General features: G+C 35.3%; 4 protein-coding genes across 5 annotated transcripts; 2 read left to right on the top strand and 2 right to left on the bottom strand.

The window, feature by feature from the left end:
• Window positions 1-131: 131 nt before the first annotated feature.
• Window positions 132-1,314, bottom strand: LOC146162890 (peroxiredoxin-2-like). The gene is made up of 2 exons (XM_083385596.1): window positions 914-1,314; window positions 132-521 (listed from the first exon to the last, which is right to left on the bottom strand). Exons 1-2 carry the CDS (start codon window positions 1,291-1,293, stop codon window positions 308-310), a joined length of 594 nt encoding a protein of 197 aa, XP_083241722.1. The 5' UTR covers window positions 1,294-1,314; the 3' UTR covers window positions 132-307.
• Window positions 1,315-2,606: 1,292 nt separating this feature from the next.
• Window positions 2,607-12,300, bottom strand: LOC146162889 (polyadenylate-binding protein 1-B-like). 2 transcript variants are annotated; one of them, XM_083385593.1, is made up of 12 exons: window positions 12,132-12,300; window positions 11,511-11,709; window positions 10,760-10,953; window positions 10,124-10,207; window positions 9,764-9,928; window positions 9,360-9,495; window positions 8,578-8,783; window positions 7,936-8,151; window positions 7,205-7,348; window positions 5,695-5,826; window positions 4,952-5,135; window positions 2,607-3,380 (listed from the first exon to the last, which is right to left on the bottom strand). In XM_083385593.1, exons 2-12 carry the CDS (start codon window positions 11,701-11,703, stop codon window positions 3,094-3,096), a joined length of 1,941 nt encoding a protein of 646 aa, XP_083241719.1. In that variant the 5' UTR covers window positions 11,704-11,709; window positions 12,132-12,300; the 3' UTR covers window positions 2,607-3,093. The 2 variants fall into 2 exon arrangements, with proteins under 2 accessions (XP_083241719.1, XP_083241720.1); XM_083385594.1 differs by having other exon boundaries at window positions 7,942-8,151.
• A 1,281-nt stretch (window positions 12,301-13,581) lies between these two features.
• LOC146162888 (cyclin-C-like) lies at window positions 13,582-15,190 on the top strand. Its single transcript, XM_083383375.1, has one exon. It carries the CDS (start codon window positions 13,627-13,629, stop codon window positions 14,479-14,481), a length of 855 nt encoding a protein of 284 aa, XP_083239501.1. The 5' UTR covers window positions 13,582-13,626; the 3' UTR covers window positions 14,482-15,190.
• On the top strand, window positions 15,190-19,190 carry LOC146162887 (phosducin-like protein 3). Its single transcript, XM_083383376.1, has 7 exons — window positions 15,190-15,246; window positions 15,629-15,737; window positions 16,055-16,136; window positions 16,243-16,386; window positions 17,082-17,290; window positions 17,908-18,076; window positions 18,496-19,190. The coding sequence occupies exons 1-6, from the start codon at window positions 15,241-15,243 to the stop codon at window positions 18,057-18,059; spliced, it is 702 nt and encodes a 233-aa protein (XP_083239502.1). The 5' UTR covers window positions 15,190-15,240; the 3' UTR covers window positions 18,060-18,076; window positions 18,496-19,190.
• The last annotated feature ends 3,787 nt before the right edge of the window (window positions 19,191-22,977 follow it).

Raw genomic sequence — 22,977 nt, 5'->3', positions numbered from 1 at the left:
AAGTTTAAACATACAGCGGCACCAAGAAAAATCCAAGCAAACAAATCAACGACGTCTTCAAAATAACTCTACACCAATAATGATATTGATCAAAGTATTACAGCACATTTCTTTAAATGAAATTTGGCAGATAAAGCTTTACATTAAGTGAATATTAAAGTAGCGTTTAAAATCAACAATGATTTTGACTTAATGGTTCCAAAAGTTGGTCTGTCTTGCAGAAGCAATAAATAAATACAAGATATAGACGAGAAATCAGGTTGGCCAAGCAGTTTAACACAAATGTGTTGCAACAGTTGAGTACCCTCTACTGCTTGCTGAAGTATTCCTGGCTTTCTGTAACCCCAGGTTTGATCGTTTCACGTCCAGGTTTCCAGTTTGCCGGACAAACCTCGCCATACTTGTCGGTGAACTGGTAAGCTTTAACCAAGCGAAGCACCTCGTCCACACAACGACCGACCGGCATGTCGTTCACTGCGATGTTACGTAGAACTCCATCGGTATCGATGATAAACAGGCCCCTGGAATGGAAAACGTATAGTTAGAACCTAGTAAACTAAATTAGTACCTTTGAATTGGATCAGTAATGCTCAAACTGTGGTCCGCGACACTAAAGAGAGACGGGGAACTTTTAAATTTTGGAAAATAACCTATTTGCAACACAAAAATGCATATAGTAAAGCATACAGGACTTGCTGTACACTAGGATTATAGTTTTGTTTTCTAACTTTGTTTTCCAACGTTTTGGCAAAACTCCTGGACCACTCACTATATTCTTGATCAGAACTATATTGCTTATAAATTGATAGATTTTTATAAATTGTCGAAATAATAGACTTAATGACTTTATGCACATGCTTAGTTTTATCACAAACAAAACATTTTAGTTGTTACCATTACAAATCAAACCCACCTGAATGAAATGCCTTCATCTTCCTTCAAGACCCCGTAGTCCCTTGAGATCTGCATCGATTTATCAGCGAGCATTGGAATGTTGATCTCCCCAATACCACCTTCCTTACGAGGCACCTTGGTCCAGGCGAGGTGGCTGAACTCCGAGTCGCAGGAGCAAGCAATCAACTCGCAGTTGGTCTCACGAAACTCGTCCGCTCGGTCGCTGAACGCTATAAGCTCAGTAGGGCAGACGAAGGTGAAGTCGAGTGGGTAGAAGAACAGCACCACGTACTTTCCTCGGTAGCTTTTAAGGCTTACTTCCTTGAATGATCCATCCACGACTGCTTGACCCACGAATGCGGGGGCTGGGTTTTGGATACAAGCTTTACCAGAAGACATTTTGCTTCGTTTTGGGTTTATCTTAAGGCTAGGTTCTGTGGGATTGTAAACAACGTAATTAGAGAAGGGTCGTTTTTACCTCTTTAGATGGCTTAAGCACCTACAAGATTTTAGTTCCTCCTATATCTAAGTAATTCACAATATAAACAAATGTAAAACATACTTAAATGCAGCTCTTGGACTGAAATGAACCGTTTATAAAAGCGGTATATTTTAATACACCAGTGGTTTGCAACTTAAAACATCAATTTTAGCAGGCCAGCAAACCGCTATTTAAACAACTGTTGTTCAAAATTATCAACATACTTACAACTCAAAATATTTGTTCGAACGGGCTAAAACATTCAGTTTATAGTTTTTAACACAATTTGTCTCCACCAGAAAAGCATTTTTCTCTCAATTCTAAGCACGCACAAAAGTTAAAGGCGCGTTTCCATCGATTATTCCCACCAAAGCTTGATTCAAGGTTATTTCGTGCCCAGCCTCAGGAAGTAAACCACATCCGCGGCTTCCTTAACTCACAGCTGTCGGTCTTCTCTGTTGAACGAAATGTGCCAACAAATAATGTGAAGAACGGTTTGCAATCTGAATTTTATTTTTAAAAAATCACGTTTTGCAAACTGGGTTGAGACTCGATCTGTGTATTTTGCGCAAAAGTGTATTTTTTCACATAAATGTCCACTCGTAGGGGCGGATCCAGAGGGCATATGGCCATGGGCCTTCCAAATAACTCAAATTGTGCCATTTTTGCTATAAATGAACAGTATAGGTCTATTTTAGCCCTATGTCGCCGTGCGTCTCAGCGCGCCCTTGTTTGAAATTGAATTTAAGCAGCTTGAACTTTTCAAAGGCATTTTCGCGCTGCAAGCGGGTGTTTTTCGACTTCGTAATATAAAAGTGCGTTACGTTTGACGTAACTTTATGACGTCACATTTTGAGATAACTTTTTACCGTTTCCACGCAGTTTTTTTTCATACCTTTAAAAAAATGAAAATAAAATAAATTTAGAATTACTGTTTTTTTCTATTTTCTTCGCATTATCAAAAGTTTAATCTAACGCAATAGCATTATATTTTACCGCAAATGTTTGAATTCGAGTACCGCCAATCCGGCCCTGAATATAATCCTTCCCATTTAACTAAAAAAACTTACACGTTTTTTAAATTGGAAAAAGTTGCAGGCACATGTAATAACCACCGGCTTTGGAATCATGTCATGTTACATTATGACAGAATTTTCAACCAAACTTGTTTCTACGAAATAACCCAGAAGCTGATTTTTTTAGAGTTAAAAATTTAACAAAAGCAGCGAAGTTGAATGAATGAAGCTCCACTTTTATTCCCGAATCCGCAAAGCAAATGAAATCAACCAACACCGAAAAGCAACTTTCAACACAATATCAAACAACAATCATCGTTTTGAAACCAAAGTTTGCGATTTTTTCTTTGTTTTTTCCTCTAACTAACAAACCAAGGTCTATTTACAGGATATAGGACCAGGGTTGGCAAAAACTTGAACACGAACAAAGCCAAACAAAGATATTTACAAAAGCAAATTTTGTCCTTGTCAGGCGAGTTTAGCATCTCGTTTCGTGAAACTAATTTTTTATAGTTTTTTTTTTTAGAGTAAAATATTTCAATTTTTTATTTTTTTAAACTAAAAATAAGCTTTCGAAAAAAAAATTAAGCAGCCTTACTTCCTATACGCCGAAAAAAAAAGGAAAATAATTTGAGAATGGTGTAGCAACAGATAAAAGAAAGGACACCAGATTTTGATATTTTGACGACATCGAAGGGACATTTACTCCTGGGCTCCACCAACAGCCACTGGAACCGGGGTCGGGACATCCTGGGCCACTGGAGCCGGTGCCGCTTGGGCCGGACGGGCCTGTCTGGCCACCTGGGCCGCTTGTACCTTGTGCTGATGAGCCTGGAGCACCGCAACCGCCTCCTCGACCTTAGCTTTGAGTGATTCGCGCGACTCAAGCATGTGGAGGAGCTCAGAGTTGTCGATCTCGAGCAACATCCCGGTGATCTTGGAGGCGAGGTCCGGATGACTCGACTCGATAAGTGGGTAGAGACGCTCACCTGAAAAAAAAGAAGGTTTATATTGAGGTTGGTAAACTGGGAGTACAACTTTACATTGTTAATGAATATAAAATTTGAGGGAGGAAAAAGAAGCTACAACTAAACATCCGGATTTATTTTCACGGAATCTCTCACTTTATTTAACGGTGTGCATAAATTTCAGTTTCTAATATTGAGTTATTACGTGTTGTTGCTTAAAACAGTTTGGTGTCACAACAAAAGGTTTTCTTCAGTCGTAAGACTGCCACCTGATTGTCGTTAAATCAATAAAAAAAACTAAACATTACACACAACTGATGGGAACTTCATGGCATCATGAGATGCAAGTTAGTAAACTGAGTTCAGTTTTAATTTTTAACATATGTTTAAGTTGGTTTGTAAGCACAACAGTCGACAGGTGATTAAATATTGGTGTTATTTTCCATTTTAAGAACTTGTAATTATGTTACAGGGCTTGCAAAGTCAGAAACACTCACTGTTAAACTTTGATTTTTTTTATGTATTTTTTAAGTCTGTTTGTAAGCATAATTAACAGTATACACAGGTGACTAAATAGAAAGTAGTGGTTTACAAAAATTGATGTTTTTTATTTATTTAAAGTACTTGTCAATGAAATAAGGTTCTTAATCAAGGCTTACTTGGTTAAAAGCGTATTTAAGCACAGGGTTGTCACACAGCACTTGTTTACTTGTTTAAAGACTGTTTTAAAAGTGTTTTATTTTAAATATTGTTATTAAAAATGCCACTAAAATTACGTTCTCAATAAGCTACTCCTAAATATTTTGACTGTTGACAAGTTTGTATGATGTATCATAAGTTTAAAGTGATGCCAGGTAGCCTTAACATTGAAAAACATTGAAAAATTGTGCTTAAAATCAATTAATTAAGCCACTAAGGACTTTAGGCAGTATTTTGCAAAGTTGGCTGGAAGCATATATGCACTTGCTCACCATGTTATTTATGTGCAACTATGGGCTTGAGCTAAATCAATGCAGTAGCATTAGGAAGCAAGTTAAATGGATGATTGCTGTATATTTCCTGTTTTCAGCTTAAGCAGACGCCAACTAATATAACGTATTGAAAAAAGTGGCAAATATGCAAGTTGGAATCGCTATATCTCTCTATTAAAACCAGACTTATATGCAACTTTCAATAAAATCTGTGAAGTCTACAATTTAAAATGTTTTATTTATAGATATTGTAAGCTTAAAACTATTTGGCATATATAAAAATTAAATAATGGTTGACAATAAAAAAACAACAGTTTTGGCATTTTATTCGACTTTTGTAAGATTAGAAAAGTATTCTCAAACATTTTTTGTCACAAGGTCATCAAACACACATACGCAAGTGTTTTTATTTTGGCACCAAGGTCATGCTTCTATCCAAAGGCTTATCAAACCATAAAACCTTATGAACTTTTTCATCCAACTTAAAGAATTGCTAAAATATGTTCACAAAAAAAAAAATAGTATGGCTGGAAGTTTTGCACTTTGAAGTTTCTTTGCCCAGCATTTTAACAGTTTCTAAATATTCATTTCAAATCAGGCCTATTTATATATTTTACTTACCCAGCATCTGCTTTTGTTCTTGAGGTTGGGCTGCAGCCAGCATACTTGATGTTAGTGGTTCCTGGCCCTGAACGTGCACAGCTTGTTGGATGTTGGACTCTGCTTGTTGCTGACCCTGTGACTGGCCCCCTTGTGGGTAGCCGGCCATGCTTGGGTTGCGAACACTCTGGGTGTACTTGAACGGCTGCAACAAATAAGGCTTAGGGAGTTAGAAAAAACCTGGTTGCTTTGGCTTTAAAATGAAATTTGTCAAATCGGCCTGCATGTTGTAACAAATTAATAATATCAGCTTGTGATTTAAGAATAAATATAAACATATTACACTGATTTTGTAATATTAACTCTTGACGCTGATTTTTGTTTTACGTTTTTAACTAGTTGGTCCCCAATCCTGTTTGGACATGAACTCTTTACAGTGTTAAAACAGCAGATTATTAAGGCCTTTTTAGGGTATAAGTCTAAAGAGGTCTTGTTATTTGCCACATGATTTGAAACCAGGGTTTTATGTAGAGCAACGCAATTCGTCTTAAATGAATGGCAAAACAAATCAATAAACCAAAAAGAGTGTCTAACATACTTATACAATATATGTTAAGATTACAGAACTCTTTAAAAAGGCAAACTGAATGAGTTACATGAGGTATCAAATATTCGTTAGACTTTCTCGTCTTGGATCACGTTCGGTCATTTATTCATTCAAATTCAAATTCCATATTTTGTGGCAATATAGGTCAATGTGTCACCTGCATGATTGGTTGTTGCATGACGTGTTGCGATGGGTGTAGTGCACCCCGTGTACCCACAGGGGTAGTCATCGGTCGGATAGCAGGGCCGGACGGGCCACGAGGTCCAACTGTGCGCATGTCACCAGCCATCTGCAATAACAGTCATTAATTAAAAAAATTTAAAATGATGGTCGCAAAATAAGCTTCTTAACTTGAAAACAAGCACATTTCCAATTCTATTGAAATATTGAAATTATAAAAAGGAATATCGATGTTTCAATTTATAAAAATATTTTTTTATGATTAAACTTATCTCGCTCGTTTCTGTGCAGGCCACTTTATAGCAATGTACAGAATCTTATTTTATGATCAATGAAAACTATCCATCTAATTGAGCAACACATCATTTTAGCCTGTCTGTGTTGCCCAAATACATAACAATTAATAGAAGAAATAAATGTGTAATAAGCTCTTGTTTTTTAATTGTTATAATTTAAAACAACTGAAGAGTGGTAATTGTAAAAGGAAAACAGTCTGTACAGAAATCACATGTGTTGAAGTTGTTATGCCCTTGGGCATCAAATGTGGAAGAACAATTAATCTCTTCCATATCAGTAAGGACAATTGTAAAATAACAAAGTACGGGAAAATAGTTTGGTGGTAAAAGGTCCATATGTCAACATTGGGCGTTCCACAACTATTCACTATTTAATGCCAGCTCCACTGTGCAGAGTTCATGAAAAAACTTCTTTTGTGTAATTTGGTTGATTTTTATTGATTCATTTTTTCTGTGTTGGTAAAATAAGTAAAAAAAATTTTAGAGTAACTTTTAGGGTGACCTGATAATAAACGAATATTATAAATAAATTGCTTCAAAGCAATACTATACACAAGTGTTTAACTACGATCTAATCATTTTGAAGTTAAATATGCCAGACCTATTGATTTTGTTTAATCCCCACAGGCTTCCAGTTCACAGAAAAGATGTTCACTATTTACCAAAAAACTGTCAACGGTGTTAGACATGATGGTCATGCCACGTTTGCCATGTATTATAGTATGAGTCATAACTTCCTGTGCTACTATTCAGTGTTCAAACAACACCAGCTGTTTGGCAAATAAGTGCGGAGTCTCAAACAAGAGGATCTGTCCTATTTGGAAAGACGAAAACCTTAAGATTATTTGCTACAGCACTATAGGAAATTTACAACTTAACAAATACAAGAAAGGGCTCCTAGGAAAAATGGTAATTTGTCCAAGTTTAACAAAAATACACCATTACAACTTTTACAGGCTGTTTGAGATTAAATTATTTTCCCCTTTAGAGTTGTACTGACAAGAATAGTTATGAAAGATAGGTAATTTTAAAAAATATTTTGGAAAATCAAAAAGAGAAAGTAAAGAAAATCAAAACAAAATATATAGGGTAATCATCTGAAGTGACTGAAACCAACATATCTCAAAGAACCTCACATTTTATTACAAACTGGGCAACCAATTTGGTTTCCTAACTTAAAGACTAAACTACCTGGAAGCTTGCTTGGGCGGGGCTGTTCCACCGAGGAGTTGCTCGGATCAGACTCGGCATGTAAGTTCGTTGAGCTCCTTGGAACGGCATGAAGTACCCGGGGGCACCGGCAGCTTGGAACGACTGGCCCATCAGCTGGTTCGGCTGGAAATACATATTATGGTCAGATTTCATGATAAGCATGAAAGAAACACCGATTAAATCCTAGTTGGGTAAGAATGTTGGATAAAAAAACTGAAAAAAATGTATTCTGTGAAGTTTTTAAAACATAAATTGTTTTTGGTAAAAACAAATTGATTACAATGATGTAGCTAAAATGTCTTAATCAAGAATCTATAAATTTGAAAAAGGTTTTAAAAAATTTACAGAATAGTACTTGCAGCTAAACAAATTATAAAGGCTAACGACCTTCAAACACCTCAATCTATTAAATTAACAAACATTTTAAGAACACCAATAAAATCAAACAGCCTAAAATAGTGACAAAATTGATCTTTGTAAATATATACATGGTAGAATTTGTGGTTAACTAAGTAAAGCTTGTCCAGATCAAAATAACATTTCAAAAAGTTGATTTAAAACAAAAAATAGGCTGAGGTTGTTAAAAACAGCTGCATATACCAATAAGGTATTTTTAAAATGAAAAGGAAAAATGATACAGTAAGGTCATTTAAAACAAGTTATTATATGAATTATCAAAATAAAATGTAAAATAATAGGCCAACACTCACAGTAGCCATCCTGACTCCCATACTGCTGGTCATCCTCTGCATGTATTGTGCAGTCAGGTGAGCCTTTCTATCCTCGCGACGCTGAGCAAGTGCAACGTAGAGTGGTTTCGAGCCGACGATGCGTCCGTTCATCTCCGTCACAGCTTTCGTGGCTTCCTCAGGAGAACTGAAGCAGACGAAACCGAAACCACGAGATCGGTCGGCTTCGTACATGATCTGTGAATGTTTAAGTTTATTTTTAAAAATAATTAATACAAGTTACTATATAAGGGAGTAAAGAAACTTGAAACAACATAAAATAAAAAGGGAAATAAAAAATGCAAGAAACTTTTAAAATAAGAAAAGTCTGCTTGTAAAATATACGCTTTGTATTACATTTTTTTTGTAAAAACTAAACATGTTGCCTTAAGGAATTTACAAATCTAGTTATTTTCTTAAATTTAAAGACATATCCAATCTTTATAAATCCATGCCCATTAAATATCATTTACATGAAAAAAACTCCTAAAACAACAAAAATATACTTTGAACTTCACTTTCAGCAAAGCTCTTCAAATCATGGACACCAGTCACGCCATTTAGGCTTTAAAAGTAATTTACAGCCTTAAAATTGTTTACATTAATTCACCATCCATCTAATACCTTTGCTGAAGTGATGGTCCCATATGCGGTGAAGGCCTCCCGTAAATCTTCCTCAGTGATATTATCATCGAGGTTCTTCACGTAAAGGTTCACTCCCTGGAATCGCTGGATGCGATCTTGCTTTTGTTGCTCGAACTGACTTCGGAGCTCGTTTTGACGCTCGGTCTTCTTTTGAGCGCGACCAACGTACAACACTTCGGCTGAACCTGGTGTAAAATAAAGCAATGTTTATTTATAGGAGGGGTGATCAATAAGCAAGGCACTGCCAGTGGGCTAATGCTGTTGAGTCAGAATTTTGAAATGTCCCAAACTTTGATAATATGTTAAACTGAAGGACAATTTATTGAAGCTCTCTAGGAGTTTTTGTTGCATAGTTATTTCCTTCTCTAACGATAATCTAAGTTTTAAATCAAGCCTATGGCCATCAATCTTACAGTCATTTTACCCATAAGTCAAGATATAGTCTGAAATAAGAAATTAGTATTATAAAGTGAAACAAAAGTTATTCAAGTTATCAGCTTTGTTTGAAGTAATCTAGTAAAAGCTGAGTCAATTTGCTACAAGTTGCCAGATTGACATATATTGACTGTTCGTGAAGTTACTTCGGAGTACTGTATAGATTAAGTTAATGAAAAAATAAAACACAACATAATTACAATACTGAATGGTTTATACAGTAAAATTTTAGATATCTATTTTTTATTAAAACTAAATATTAAAGCAATAAGACTAAAAACAATTAACGCAACAAGAAAACGGGTTTTATTTTAAATTTCTTCTACCTTCAATGTCCATTCCATTGAGGTTGTCGACGGCACGCTGCGCTTCCTCGTGAGTCTCGTAAGCCACAAAACCGAAACCACGTGAATTGCCGTTCGGGTCTTTCATAACAGCAACACTTTTAACACTTCCGTGTTTCTGCAATGACATCATAAAAAACAATCCGTTAACTTTTAAGAACATAATTCTACAGAGATTTAAGATTTTATTTAGCATTTCCAGCCAATACTTTTGGTTGTATTATATTTTTACAAAAACATAAAAGCATATGTTTTTTAATAACTAAGTATATTATCTATAAAACAATTAATACTGTTTTCAGCAAGGCCAAAAAATTATTGTTTTCTTTTGCCCTCAGTGACATTCAACATAATGATAAACCTTTAGCTGTTATTTACTTATTTACCTCGAAAAGTTCTTTCAAAGCTTCATCGTCGAGCTTGTCACCAAAGTTCTTGATGTAAACGTTTGTGAACTGACGAACGCGCTCGCCCATCTTCTTGACACGTTCAGAGCGAGTCAAAAACTTTCCGACAAACACTTTCTTGTCGTTTAACAACATTCCATTCACCTTGAGACAACAGTGAATGGTTAGGCTTTGTTTTATTAAGACAAAATTAGAACAAAGTTAAGTGAGACAAATAAATTAAACGAGATTTTTCAAACGATAAAGTATATTTTTTTGTACTTTAGCTAGACGTTGTTTATATCTGTAACTAGGAACAAAGGTATCGTTTCTTAATTGATCCACAAATTTACAAAATACCTTGTCAATAGCCCTCAAAGCTGCTTCCTCAGTTTCAAAATGGACAAAACCATATCCTTTTGAGACACCATCGTGGCAAGACACCTAGAAAGTATACATATTTTTACTACACACCGATATTAACAAATTGTTTAATTATGTATTGATGCTAAATAGCATAGAATATAGAGGGGATACTTTACTAATATTGGCAGAGGTCCAGATACCAAAGTACAAAAATCAAAGGCCTGGCCAATAAAGTGAAATATTTTAAAATGCACATCTCAGAATGAAGGTGTTTTATAGATACTAGAATATTGTCTCTTTTACAGTTGCTTAAAAATAATATCTAATCGTACCGCAAAGCCCAATTGCATGCCAATCCCTTGCTGTCTAAGATCTTTGGCGAGGAATACTTGACAAAAACCAAGCCATTTATATACAAAGCCTTATAAATTTTTAGTAGAAAATATCATATTTGTGTATATATAATATATTACGGCAGAATTTAGGCACAAGGTTTAAAAGTATGCAAAGTACATTTTTTAACTGGAGGTCCGCATTCAACACTTTAAACATCAGGATATGTTTTATCAAATTCTAACAATTAATTAACTGCGGAATAGGCTTTAAATTAATTTTAATCTAAAAGCTAACCTTGCAAGAAAGAATATTCCCGAAAGCAGAGAAAGTGTCGTAGAGGGCTTTGTTGTCGATCGACTTGTCCAAGTTCTTGATGAAAATGTTGCCGACACCAGATTTGCGGAGAGATGGGTCGCGTTGGCTCCACATAATACGGATGGGCTTGCCCTTGATCGGGTCGTAGTTCATCGTGTCCAAAGCCCGCTCAGCTAAAAACATCATTAACAATGTAAAAAATGATGGAAGTGTCATGGTTTTATGACGAGTTTTTTAGCATGGGTGGAAAAGTCAATGCAATATGAGATTCTGTCTGCTCGGCTACAAACAGGATTTGTAATTCGAATAATGGTCGAGTAAGATGTAATGTTTTTTATTGGGAGTTCATTTATAACAAGAAATGTACAATCAAGTGTTTCTGAATTATAAAGAAGTTAACTTAAAGTTTTTATTTTCTTTTAGGTGTTAAAAAGAGGATGCAAAGTTTTGTTACATTTTGCAAACGCAGGCCTAAAAAACTGTGATCTTTATTAAAACAAGTGTTTCCGCTAGACACATTATTTAAAAAAAAAAAAATTGTGAAATTTTGGGCATCTACAAGATTTGTTAACAATAAAAGAATGACAAGGTTCCCATTTTTCAGTGCGCACTGATTTTTGGCACCTGTGTGTAAAATCAGGGAACAATGGTACAAACTAGTAACGCAACAAACAACATAAAACCATGCATATACAAAACAAAAAAATAATAAATAAGATGATTTTTTTACCATCAGCTGGTTGCTGAAAGTTGACGTAAGCGTATCCGAGCGATCTTCGGGTGATAACATCGCGACAAACCCGGATGGAAAGGACGGGGCCGGACTGGGAGAACTTCTCGTACAACATCGCCTCCGTAACATCGGGGTGCAAATCACCAACGTAAAGAGAGGCCATCGGGTAAGTGGTAGTAGAACTATTCATTTTTTACTGCAAATATAGAAAAAATAAAACAATTTGTAGCAATTTTAGCTTTTTGAATGATTGTGTAAAATATTTGACAAATAATATTAAAATGGAACATCTATTAAAGATCTTTAAATGAACACTTTTATCATGAATCCAGTTTTTTAGTATAAAAACATAAAGATTAGGAATGATTTGAATATTTACTTTGTAACCTTTGAAGCATAATGGCTTGGTTGTAGTTGTGCAACCGTTTTACACCATTTAGGTTTCTTTTCAATAATTTTATATCTTTAAATATAATATTAAAAAAGAATGTAAATTTAACAGTTTCCAAAATTACTTTGACGCTAAAAAACTGCTTGAAGTTTAAGTTAAACTAAAACACCGTTTTCAGTAAAATATTATTCTTCTGATAATTACTCTAAAATAACTGATAAACTTACCTATTTCGTATTCGATCTTCACAATAAGATAAAGAATACAAAGATTTTCTTAGATTTTGTAATTTTTTTGTACGTTTTCGTACGGATTTTTAAATTTTTTTTGGTTTTTTTCAGAGACGCTAATGATAAGTGTTTGAGACAAGCTTTATCCCGAACACTAACACGAGGAACGACGTCATAAAGAAGTTGCGTCATTTTTAGTCTCCAAGCAGACGCAGTCGCGCTAAGAAGTTTCTAGTTTCGTGAAAAACGAAAACGAAACAAACTGGGAAGCATAAAGGCAACTGATTAGTTTAAAAGAAACAACCAAATTATATTCAAGTATGATGTTGAGCTTAACACATCTGACAACCTTGTCATTTCCCGCATACGTATATATATATATACGGCATAAAAATGTGTCCTTTAAAAAACGTTGTTTGCAAAGCAACTATATGCAACTAGTTAGTTCCCAAGGCCATAAATATGCATAAATTGTCAAGCGATAAGCGAATGCTATATATTATAGCGTCTATAATGTTCTTTTATATAGACCTCTTAACATTTCCGACATACGTTTCTTAATGAGCTTGAAAATAAAGTCCATCCTTCATTACTAAAAGTTCAACTCTAAATGAACTAAAATATAAAAAATATATTTTGTCCGAAAATGATTACTAATATAATAGGTTTTGTTTGGCCAATATTTCGTAATCAAACACGTACATGCTCTAGGCAAAGCGCGCCACTAAGAGCAGTGTTTAAATAAAATTAAACACTAAGGTTAACAAATAGCATAACCTTATTTGGAGTTTTGTAGTGATGACCAACTTAGGGAAATCACCCAAAATTGCCGGCAACTCAATTCGGATTTCTAAAGTTTAACGAACTTCCATTTATTGTCTAGTATAAAGAATTGTTTGTTTCTAATAAATTAATCAATAACAACTTTAACATCGAAAAATATTTTTCCCAAATTAATTTTGTCTTTTATTTTCGAATCCTTAAAACTAGTTGCCTAAATTTAACTAGTTTATTCTTGTAACAAATTCATGACATAAAATGTTGCAAAAATAAAACCAAATGCACACGTTGGATGCTCAACTTAGTTTATTGCCCAACTATATTAGGACAGCTGTTCATTTACATATCTAGTTAACAAAAGCCAATTTAACTCTAAAAATTGAAGATTTGTTGCATAGTATTATAACTTTGGTGCGTTATTTTACGTATTTTAAAAAAGTCGTTCTAACCAAACTAATGTTTTCTTTGGAATAGAGCAATATTGGTTTTATTATTCTAAGAATAAGAAGTAATAAAGAGGGGTTAAATCTATGTAAATTTTATTACTATAACAAACTTTATTTTGTTGACAATAATATTTAATTAATATGGGGATAAAGGTAAAAACATAACTAATTTAAATTTAACTAAAAATATCTGTAATTATTAGGTCAAGTTTAGTGAAAAATATTAAAAGTTACAAAAGCACACTATATTTTATATATTCTACAAAATGGCCGGCAACTTTTGGCAAAGTTCCCATTTCAAGCAATGGCTTTTGACGTCCGAAGCGCTGATCCGCGAAAGACACAAAGACTTTCAAGTTGTGAGCGAAACGGAATATCAGAAGATCATGTTGTTTTTTGCCAACGTTATGCAAGCGATCGGTGAACAACTGAAAGTACGTCAGCAAGTTATCGCGACAGCAACAGTTTATTTCAAGCGATTCTACTCGAAACATTCCCTGAAAAGTTGCGACCCTTTACTTCTTGCTCCGACCTGCGTTTTCCTTGCGTCGAAAGTCGAGGAGTTCGGACCGATTTCAAACACGAGACTCATAACCGCTGTTGCCACAGTGATAAAGAGCAAGTTTAATTATGCGTTCGAGCATGATTTTAAATACAGGATCAACCAGGTTTGGGAGTGTGAATTTTACTTGCTTGAGCTAATGGACTGTTGCCTGGTGGTTTATCATCCCTACAGACCGCTTGTGCAGTATTGCAACGATATCGGACTCAGCGAAACCCTGCTTCCTATTGCTTGGAAGATTGTGAACGACAGCTACAGAACTGATGTCATTCTACTCTACCCTCCTTTCCAGATTGCACTTGCCTGTCTTCATATGGCTTGCGTAATTCAAAACCAGGAAAATCACACAAAACAGTGGTTTGCCGAGCTTAATGTTGACATGGACAAAATCATAGAAATCACAAGGATTATTCTAAAGTTGTACGAACTGTGGAAGGGTTTCGACGAGGAGAAAGGAGAAATCGGAATGATTTTAAGGAAAATGCCGAAAGCAAATCCAATTCCACCGCGGGATGAAAACATGGACACAAATAAAAACTCACAAATGGGTGGGAAATAATACTCATCTGATTTTTGTTTTTAAAACTGTCATTTCTCTTCGGATAAAAATGTTTTTCTCTTTATTCTGTTCTTAGTTGTAAAATTATTTATAGTGTGGAAATGAAATTGAATACAACATGAATTTAAAAAAAAATCCTTTTTCATAATTTGCAATTTCCTTTTTACACTGAATAATACCACTTCATTAAAAGAATGTAGAAATCAAGTAAATGTTGGAATTTTTTTTCAAGTCTTGCAAACAAATGTAGCAAAAGAAGTTTATTTTAACTCATATGTTTTAGGGCAAAACTGTCTCGCCGGGTGGATTTACCATTACAACCAAGGGTTGCTATATAAGCCTTATTTCTAAGGTTTTCATTAGTCAAGCTTACAAAAATTATTTGTTCTTATTTCTAAAAAATGTGACTTTCTTTCTTTTTGGCCTGTTTTTTAACAAACCAAGAATTGTGAATGCAAATCTACTCATAATATCCACAATTTCAACAGATTGTTCGCTCATGGTTGTTCTCGGCTTTCTCATTTTTGATATTAGAGCTATGGTAGCCCTGAATATAGCACAACTACAAAAGAAAGTACCAAACTGTTTTGTGTTTCTTTGCACTTTGTCTATTCCCAGCCAACTGTCCCATAATTAGTGTGAATTGTTGCACTTTTTTGTGGAAATTTTCACACCTTTGAGATTCTTAAGCGTTTGTTTCTTCTTTGCAGACTAGTAGCAAAATAATATTACTAACTGTCAACTTCACAACCTTAAAAAATGCAGGTTTGTTGCGTTTATTCTTGTATCTGTTTGGTTAAAACTATTTTTAAATTGTTGCTTCTCATCTATTTTATAATTATGTTTTTTAAACATGAATTTTAAATTGTTTAACACGTTTTTAAATTGTAGATAAATCCCTAATTGTTCTTTTTTTATTTAAGTATTAGGGGCTGTCACAAGTAAATATTAAAGAATATTATTCAAAGTGTGTTAAACAAATTTTAAGTTTTGTAATCTTAAAAGCCAGCTACATTTAAAAATTTTTATAAATACTTTCGACTAAACTTTATGAACAAGAAGTTTGCTGTGAATTTGACATTACCTAATTGGTTTATCAAGCAAATGTTTATCTTGGTTAATACTTTGAACTGAAAATATTTAACAGGATATTCACCAAGACACAGAATGGAACGATGCACTGAGAAAACACGGAATTCTCCCGAAAAAAGAGAAACCAGCCCCACCACCCGAGGAGGTTGACCAGACTGTTGTCGGTAAGTAATAAACTTTTTATTGTGGTATTTCAGATATGTTCAAAAGTTACCTAGATATTCTAGATTCTAGAATAATAGATTTTAAATATAGACTATATAATGAATCTAGAATATTCATTTCGAGTATATATGCTTTTTTTTTTTTTTACCAATTGTTTGTGTATGCATATTGAAATAAAATTCAAGTAGTTTTGCAATTAAAGCGATGATAGTTTTAAGCCATTTTCTTGCTGCTATCTTTTGTGTTCAACTAAAAAAAGAGTTTCTTTCACTGACTGGCTTGTATTGTGGGTGTAAATGTATTTTTTCCTGTTCAGTTAACAACTACGATGAAATGGACATGGACGAACTTGATGAGTTTGAGGACGAAGAAGATGAAAGAGTGATGCAGATGTACAGGTGAGCTACTATCTTAATAAGAGAGATGCAAATAAGGTTAAGTAGAAAATGAGCTTTATTTTTATAAAATCATCTTGCTTGATAAAAAACCTTATTGTTTTTGCAGGCAGAAACGTATTGCTGAGATGATGGCTCTCCAGGCAAAATCTAAGTTTGGTGAAGTCGGTGAAATTTCTGCTGTTGATTACGTACAAGAAGTCAATAAAGCGGGCGATGGGATCTGGGTCGTGCTTCATCTTTATAATCAGGGGTGAGGAAATTGTTTGATTTCTGTGTAATGTTCCACAGTTAAGGATGTTGTTGTTATTTGTTTCGTTATTTATTATTTTTTTAAAAAGGAATTAGAAGAAAAATTCACTTTATTTGCAAAATATTCATGCAAGCCATGCTAGAAAAACAACGTATGGCTTGCATGAACAATATTTAATCTGTTAAATGCTTTCGTTGTAATACAATATTTAAGCCATTGTTATTGATCAAGCAACAACTTCTGAAGGGCTAAATCACAGCTGTTGTACATATATGGTTGTATGTTAAGGCACTATGCATCTTTCATTAATTTGCAAGAGTAACAAAAAATTCATTTAAAAAAAATCTAATTTTATTTAGCTTGACTATTAAATGTCTAACTAAGGGCTAAAATAATTAACTGCCTATTTGCATAGATCAACAGATTCGGTGTACTGCCTATTTTGCCAGTTTCTTTTTTTTCTGGTTGAATGTTTTAAAGTCTTTGCAGTTGTTTGCTAAACTACCTTGCTATTATTATTAATTTTAAAACCAGATTGACAGGGAATATTGAATTGATACTGTGGGTAGTAGTCGTATTTTTTTATAAGTTTAAGCATATTTAATTTAATTATATTAATAATGGCAGTTTTAAACATTTGAGATTTTAATTTTTGTTTAATCCAACTTTTTTTTTTATTGACAATTTTTATGCAGAATTCCTCAATGTGCCTTGATCAACCAACACCTGAGCCGGTTAGCCGCTAAATTTCCGATGGTAAAGTTCCTGAAAAGTATTGCGACGACCTGTATCCCAAATTACCCAGACAAAAACGTCCCCACGATCTTCATTTACAAAGACTCGGAGATGGTTGCGCAATGGATCGGTCCAATGTCGTTAGGTGGAATGAACCTAAAGCAAGATGGTGAGTGTGCTAACAATTAAGGATATTCAATAATATTGAGTATTTGTACTCGTCCGATACTAGGGTGATATCGGTGCCGATCGATCATAATTTAATAGAGGTATTTTAGCCATGTCAAAGTAACAGACACCCCTAGTAACAATAATTATACAAATTAGAAAGCTTGGACAAACAAGGGCAGCGACTCAGTTTTAATAAAACTTTTATTTTTGCACCACAATTTGTTTCGTCAAAATCATCTTAAAAATGGATATATTGAGAAATGTGCGCAATTTTTTGTGAGCTTAATGCAACACTTTTTCTCTAAATTTTCAGTGATTTTTTTATCTTTAAGTCAATGTATTCATAAGAGCATTGTGTTCTTAAGTTTTCTTTTTCACATTAGTTCTGTGACTTCTACTTCATATCATGCATTTGGCATTAAAGTCAGTATAAGAATAAAACATTGCAAAAAAGCTAACACCACACGACAAATATGTAATTACCACTGTTGTGGAGCCTTACTAGCGAAGGTCAAATTTGTAAAAAAAAAATAATACAAATATTTTTTAATTTACAATACAGGTGTAGAATTTACAACGTTATTTATTGATAATTTTTTTCAATATTTTTACCAGCGCTTGAATGGCGACTTCATCAGCTCGGAGTTGTTTCGAGTTCGTTGGAAGAAGACCCGACCCCAAAAGTTCACGACATTATGACATCATCAATCAGATCGTCATACACGAGTGGGTCGAAAAAAGTTGAAAGCTCAGACGAAGAATACTGACCACACGATGGCAGAAGGTAAGATATTTTTTTTAAATAATTTTATAAATAACTCTATTAAAAAAAAATAAATAAATACATACCCCTATTCAGAATTGACAAGTGCAATTATATGGATTTTATAGTATTTTTTTTATGTTCAGCAAAATTCTTATTTAACACAAATTGCGAAAAGCATCTTGATTAGTTTTACAGGATTGCCAAAAAGCCATTAAATGTCAAAGAAGTCTTTAAAACCCATGTTTTGTCTTTGAATTTATTGTATGTCCAGCTGATGTAATGTGCTTAGCAAATGCGTTGCTAAAACACATTGCTAAAATATAGTTGTTATTTATTGTGTTGACCATGATGTTCGTACTGTTTGTTTTCGAATTATGTTCAACACATGTTAAGTAATTTTAGGTCTTTCAAACCCTTAAATTTTTCTGTTTTTTTAGATTTTTATAAACATTTGATGACACTGCAGTAAAGTGGATTTGTGGAATGTCTCTTGACTTACTTGAATGTCTTCATCAGAAAACAGATTGCACCGCGAACTTTATTACCCAAGATTTCATTTTATTTCTGGTTTGGCAGTGCCCGCGTAGGTTCGAATCCTGCCGACAACGAATATTTATTTTTAATTTTTTAAGGTACCAGCTATTAAATGACAAATGTTGCCATGGCCTGGAATCATGTATTGGCAACGATCAAATATTCCTGGTTAATATTTATCCTTTTTAAGGTTTTTATATTTGTATGTTGGGAACTAAATGGTCTACTTATTGTGAATAACTTTTTAAAAAAATAGAAAATCAAAACTGTGACTTTATCATGAAAATGTTTTAATATGGCATCCTGGTATTCATGGTAAATTTGTTTTATACTGGTCAAGACAAAATATTCACTGATTTTGCAGACTATGCATGATAATTAAACTCAAAGCGTTTTTTTAAACATTGTTAAACATTTGTTGTCCTTATTGTTGATTAGGTGTAATCATTGCCTATTTGAGAAATATAATGTATTTCTATTCATGCATGTAAATGAAGTACTCTGGTGTTTGTATGTGGAAATTAAAGTTTTCAGTTATAGAAGAATTCCTATTTGTTTTAGTGTCACCTTGCACGTTTTCATTCGCAATAAAAAGTATTTAAAATATTTTAAAGTTTTTTTTTAATAATGAAGTTGCAAATAAAAACCACAATTGTTAATATAACCCAATACTTAAACATCAAAATTAGAATCCTACCACTGTTTTTTTTTTTTTTTTTTTTTTTTGAGCGGAAAAAGGTACAGTACCAAAATTTAGTTTTTATAATTTAAAATCCAAAGGTTAAAGTATAGCTGGTTAGGCTGGTCATATTTTTCCCGAAGGTGAAAGCATTTTTCCTATAAATTTGTACAGGGGGATATTATCTTGCAAGTGGCGACACCTGGCGTATTTTATTGAAGGTCACGGTCATTTATGTTTGCATTTTGCCCGAATTTAGATTTGTGTAGCTGCCCTTGTGCTGGGTCTACCTTAATGATAAACACGCCGTCAGAAAGAGCCAACCCTCTTCTGTACAGCGAGAGCCAAAATAAACCCCTATATGCATGGTGCGACGCCTAGTGGAACTCTTAGCGTACCCTATATTATAAAATACTTGTCACTAGGTGGCAGCACAGAAACTCTGGTCGAGTCTTGGGGTAGCCTTATTCTATTCCTAAAGCATAACTATGAGTTCTTAGTGCATTAGCCTTTCTTGACAGAGTCCATTCTTTGAGGGTAATTTGGCTGGAATATCTACGGCCGCCTAGCATAGGAAATTGCATTGACGTGCGCAAGTCTAGAATCCTACCACAATATTTCGGCTTTTTGCCCGAATTTAAAATAGTGAAGTTGCCGTTGTGCTGGGTCTACCCTAATGATAAACACGCCGTCAGAAAGAGCCAACCCTCTTCTGTACAGAGAGAGAAAAAATAAACCCCTATATGCATGGTGCGACGCCTAGCGGAACTCTTAGCGTACCCTATATTATAAAATACTTGCCACTAGGTGGCAGCACAGAAACTCTGGTCGAGTCTTGGGGAAGCCTTATTCTATTCCTAAAGCGTAATTATGAGTTCTTAGTGCATTAGCCTTTCTTGACAGAGTCCATTCTTTGAGGGTAATTTTGCTGGAATATCTACGGCCGCCTAGCATAGGAAATTGCATTGACGTGCGCAAGTCTAGAATCCTACCACAATATTTCGGCTTTTTGCCCAAATAACAAAACGCTGTTTCTTTAAAACTACCAATTTTTTGGACTTCAAACCGCGCGTGTGGTTTCAGCAGACCGAAGCACACTTCGCTCTGAAACGAATAACTGCTGATGACACAAAGCATTACTACGTCGTGTCCGCGTTAGATCAAGAAACAGCCCGAAGAGTTATCGATCTTTCGAAAAAAGACCAAGATCATCACAAATACGATTATCTAAAAAGGCGCTTGCTATCGATTTCTTTCATGTCCAGTCACGAAAGAGCAGCGAAATTGATCAACATGCCAGAACTCGGCGACCGCAAGCCATTCGCATTAATGGATGACAATAATGACATGCCAAGTTTGCTTGAAAGGCACACAAAATGTTTTCTTTTTATCACGTTTTTCTAGAAACTATATGCGCGTTGTTCGTGCAACAGAGATTTCACTGACCCGCGCTCGTCGACGCAACGCGCAGATACTTTAAGGATGGCACGCATTCCATCACAGTGGCTATCTGCTGTAAAAAGAGCCATCTCGCCGTCAAACATGGCATAAACCTGACAAAAAAAGTGGATGGCTGTGCTTTTACCACCGCCGCTTTGGAGATAAAGCCCGATAATGCTGCCCGCCTTGTACATTTTAGGGAAACGATCAAGCCGGTCGCACCTAAAAAAAATCGCCCCTGGTAACTTTGGCGGCCGTCAAGCCGCAAAACCTTTTTTATGTTTTTGACAAGCCATCTGGCTGCAAATTTCTGGTTGCGTTCTGCCAGCAACGAAAAAGGAACGGCGAGCACAACAACAAGGACCTGATTTGTGTTGTTTTCCTCAAGCTGGTTTCAGGCACACTTTGTTGGAAATTTATTTTAGCGAATGGCTCCTGCCCCCTCTTTGGCGTTGATTTTCTCAGAGCTCACTCATTATTGGGGGAACTGCGGCGCCGACGCCTTGTAAATGCTATGTCGTTCACTAGCATCGCCTTGCACACAGCATCACAAGCGCCTCAAGGATTGTACACAGTAGCAAAGTTGAAAAGTCGCTACAATTACATAATCATGGAGTTTCCTCAGATTTCCTGTACAAGCTTTTTGCGAACTTTGACGAAACATGGTGTGAACTTCATATTCTTACCGCAGGACCTTCGATTCACGCAAGAGCACGAAGACTGCCACCAGAAAAATTGCAACTTACAAAAGCTGAATTCAGCAAAATGTTGGAAATGGATTTTATTCGGCGTTCCACAAGCTGTTGGTTATTAATCACCCTTGACCTTGTGGCGATTATCGTCGACTTAATGCAGTCACAGAACCAGATCGCTACGCAATTCCATATACAAGATTTTTCTGCGCTCCTGTCTGGCGCAAATGTATTTTCAAAAGTTGATCTAGTACGCTGGTATCACCAGGTTGAAGTGGCACAGTGGCACAAAAAGATATTCCCAAGACCGCAAACATAAGCCCATTTGGCTAATTTGAATTCATACGAATGCCTTTCGGGATCAAGAACGCAGCGCAGGCATTTCAGCGTCTTATGGATACGGTTTGCCAAGACCTGACATTTGTCTTCGTCTACATTGATGATATACTTGTGGCCAGCTCATCTGTCCAAGAGCACAGGCAGAATTTGCGACAACTGTTTCGCCGTTTAGTTCAACATGGGTTAGGTATTAACGCAAACAATGGCATATTCGGAGTCGCAGAAAGTGACTTTTGAAGGCATCATATCAACAAGAATGAAGCAGCACCACTTCCTCAAAAGGTATAAATCATCAGATAATGTCCTGCACTATCTACCATCAAGGGACTGCAAGACTTAGCGGGAATGAACCAGTTTTATCATCGCTTTTATACCGCCTGCAGCCAAAGTTATGAAACCAATTTATGAAGCTCTGGCTGGAAAACCAAAAACAGCATTTTTCAGTCGTTATTTGCGGCCACCAGAAACGAGGTACAGCATGTTCGACAGGGAACTAGTTGCCCTTAACCAGGCGGTCTGATATTTTCGGAACTTTTTAGAAGGGCGTAGGTTTACCGCATTTACCGGCCACAAACCTTTAAACTTCGCGTTTGCAAAAGCATCATACCCATGGTCTGCGCGGCAACAACGACATATTTCTGTAATTGATGTACAGCATATTTGTAAAAAAAACTGTGTGACTGATTCACTTTCTCGCTTGTCGTCCATTAGTGAAAATCGTCAAAATGATGTACTTAACATCGATTACGCATCTTTAGCTGCGGAACAAAAATGTCCGGAAGTTGAAGCTTACACAACAACTATCTATGGCCTATATATAGAACAGATTCCGCTTGGCTCGCCAAGAGTTGTTTTATTACGTGATACGTCCACCGGATATCATCGTCCCATTATACTACAACCTTTTTAGAGCAAACTTTTGACGTCAAACATGGCTTATCGAACTCGTCTATTCGGACCACTAGAAAAATCATATCCTCAAAATATGTTCGGCACGGCCTCCACAAACAAGTCGGTTGGTGGGCGAAGAAATGCAGCTCCGCTGGTAAGGTACGCAGATCCAGGTAAGTGTTTCGATCATGTGAACATATATATTGTTGGTCCCCTGCTTCATGTCAAGTTTACAGCTTTCTATTAACAATGGTGGATAGATTTAAACGTTCGCCGGAAGTTGTTCTGATGCCAGACGCAACGACCGTTACTTGTACACGTGTATTATTAGCAACTGGGTAAGC

This window comes from Ascidiella aspersa, chromosome 3 (genome assembly GCF_963924565.1).
Source record: "Ascidiella aspersa chromosome 3, kaAscAspe10.2, whole genome shotgun sequence".
Classification (NCBI taxonomy): domain Eukaryota; kingdom Metazoa; phylum Chordata; class Ascidiacea; order Phlebobranchia; family Ascidiidae; genus Ascidiella; species Ascidiella aspersa.
Note: the sequence above shows the minus strand (reverse complement) of the source record. Positions and strands in the feature narration are given on the sequence as shown.

Coding starts and splice junctions, on each gene's coding strand:
- LOC146162890 (XM_083385596.1), bottom strand. CDS start 1,293: ATGTCTTCTGGTAAAGCTTGTATCCAAAACCCAGCCCCCGCATTCGTG. Junction 522..913: donor GATGAAGGCATTTCATTCAG/GTGGGTTTGATT, acceptor TTTCCATTCCAG/GGGCCTGTTTATCATCGATA.
- LOC146162887 (XM_083383376.1), top strand. Junction 15,738..16,054: donor GGTTGACCAGACTGTTGTCG/GTAAGTAATAAA, acceptor TTTCCTGTTCAG/TTAACAACTACGATGAAATG. Junction 17,291..17,907: donor AATGAACCTAAAGCAAGATG/GTGAGTGTGCTA, acceptor TATTTTTACCAG/CGCTTGAATGGCGACTTCAT.
- LOC146162888 (XM_083383375.1), top strand. CDS start 13,627: ATGGCCGGCAACTTTTGGCAAAGTTCCCATTTCAAGCAATGGCTTTTG.
- LOC146162889 (XM_083385593.1), bottom strand. CDS start 11,703: ATGAATAGTTCTACTACCACTTACCCGATGGCCTCTCTTTACGTTGGT. Junction 10,208..10,759: donor GGAATATTCTTTCTTGCAAG/GTTAGCTTTTAG, acceptor TATACTTTCTAG/GTGTCTTGCCACGATGGTGT. Junction 3,381..4,951: donor AGAACAAAAGCAGATGCTGG/GTAAGTAAAATA, acceptor CTTTTTTTTCAG/GTGAGCGTCTCTACCCACTT.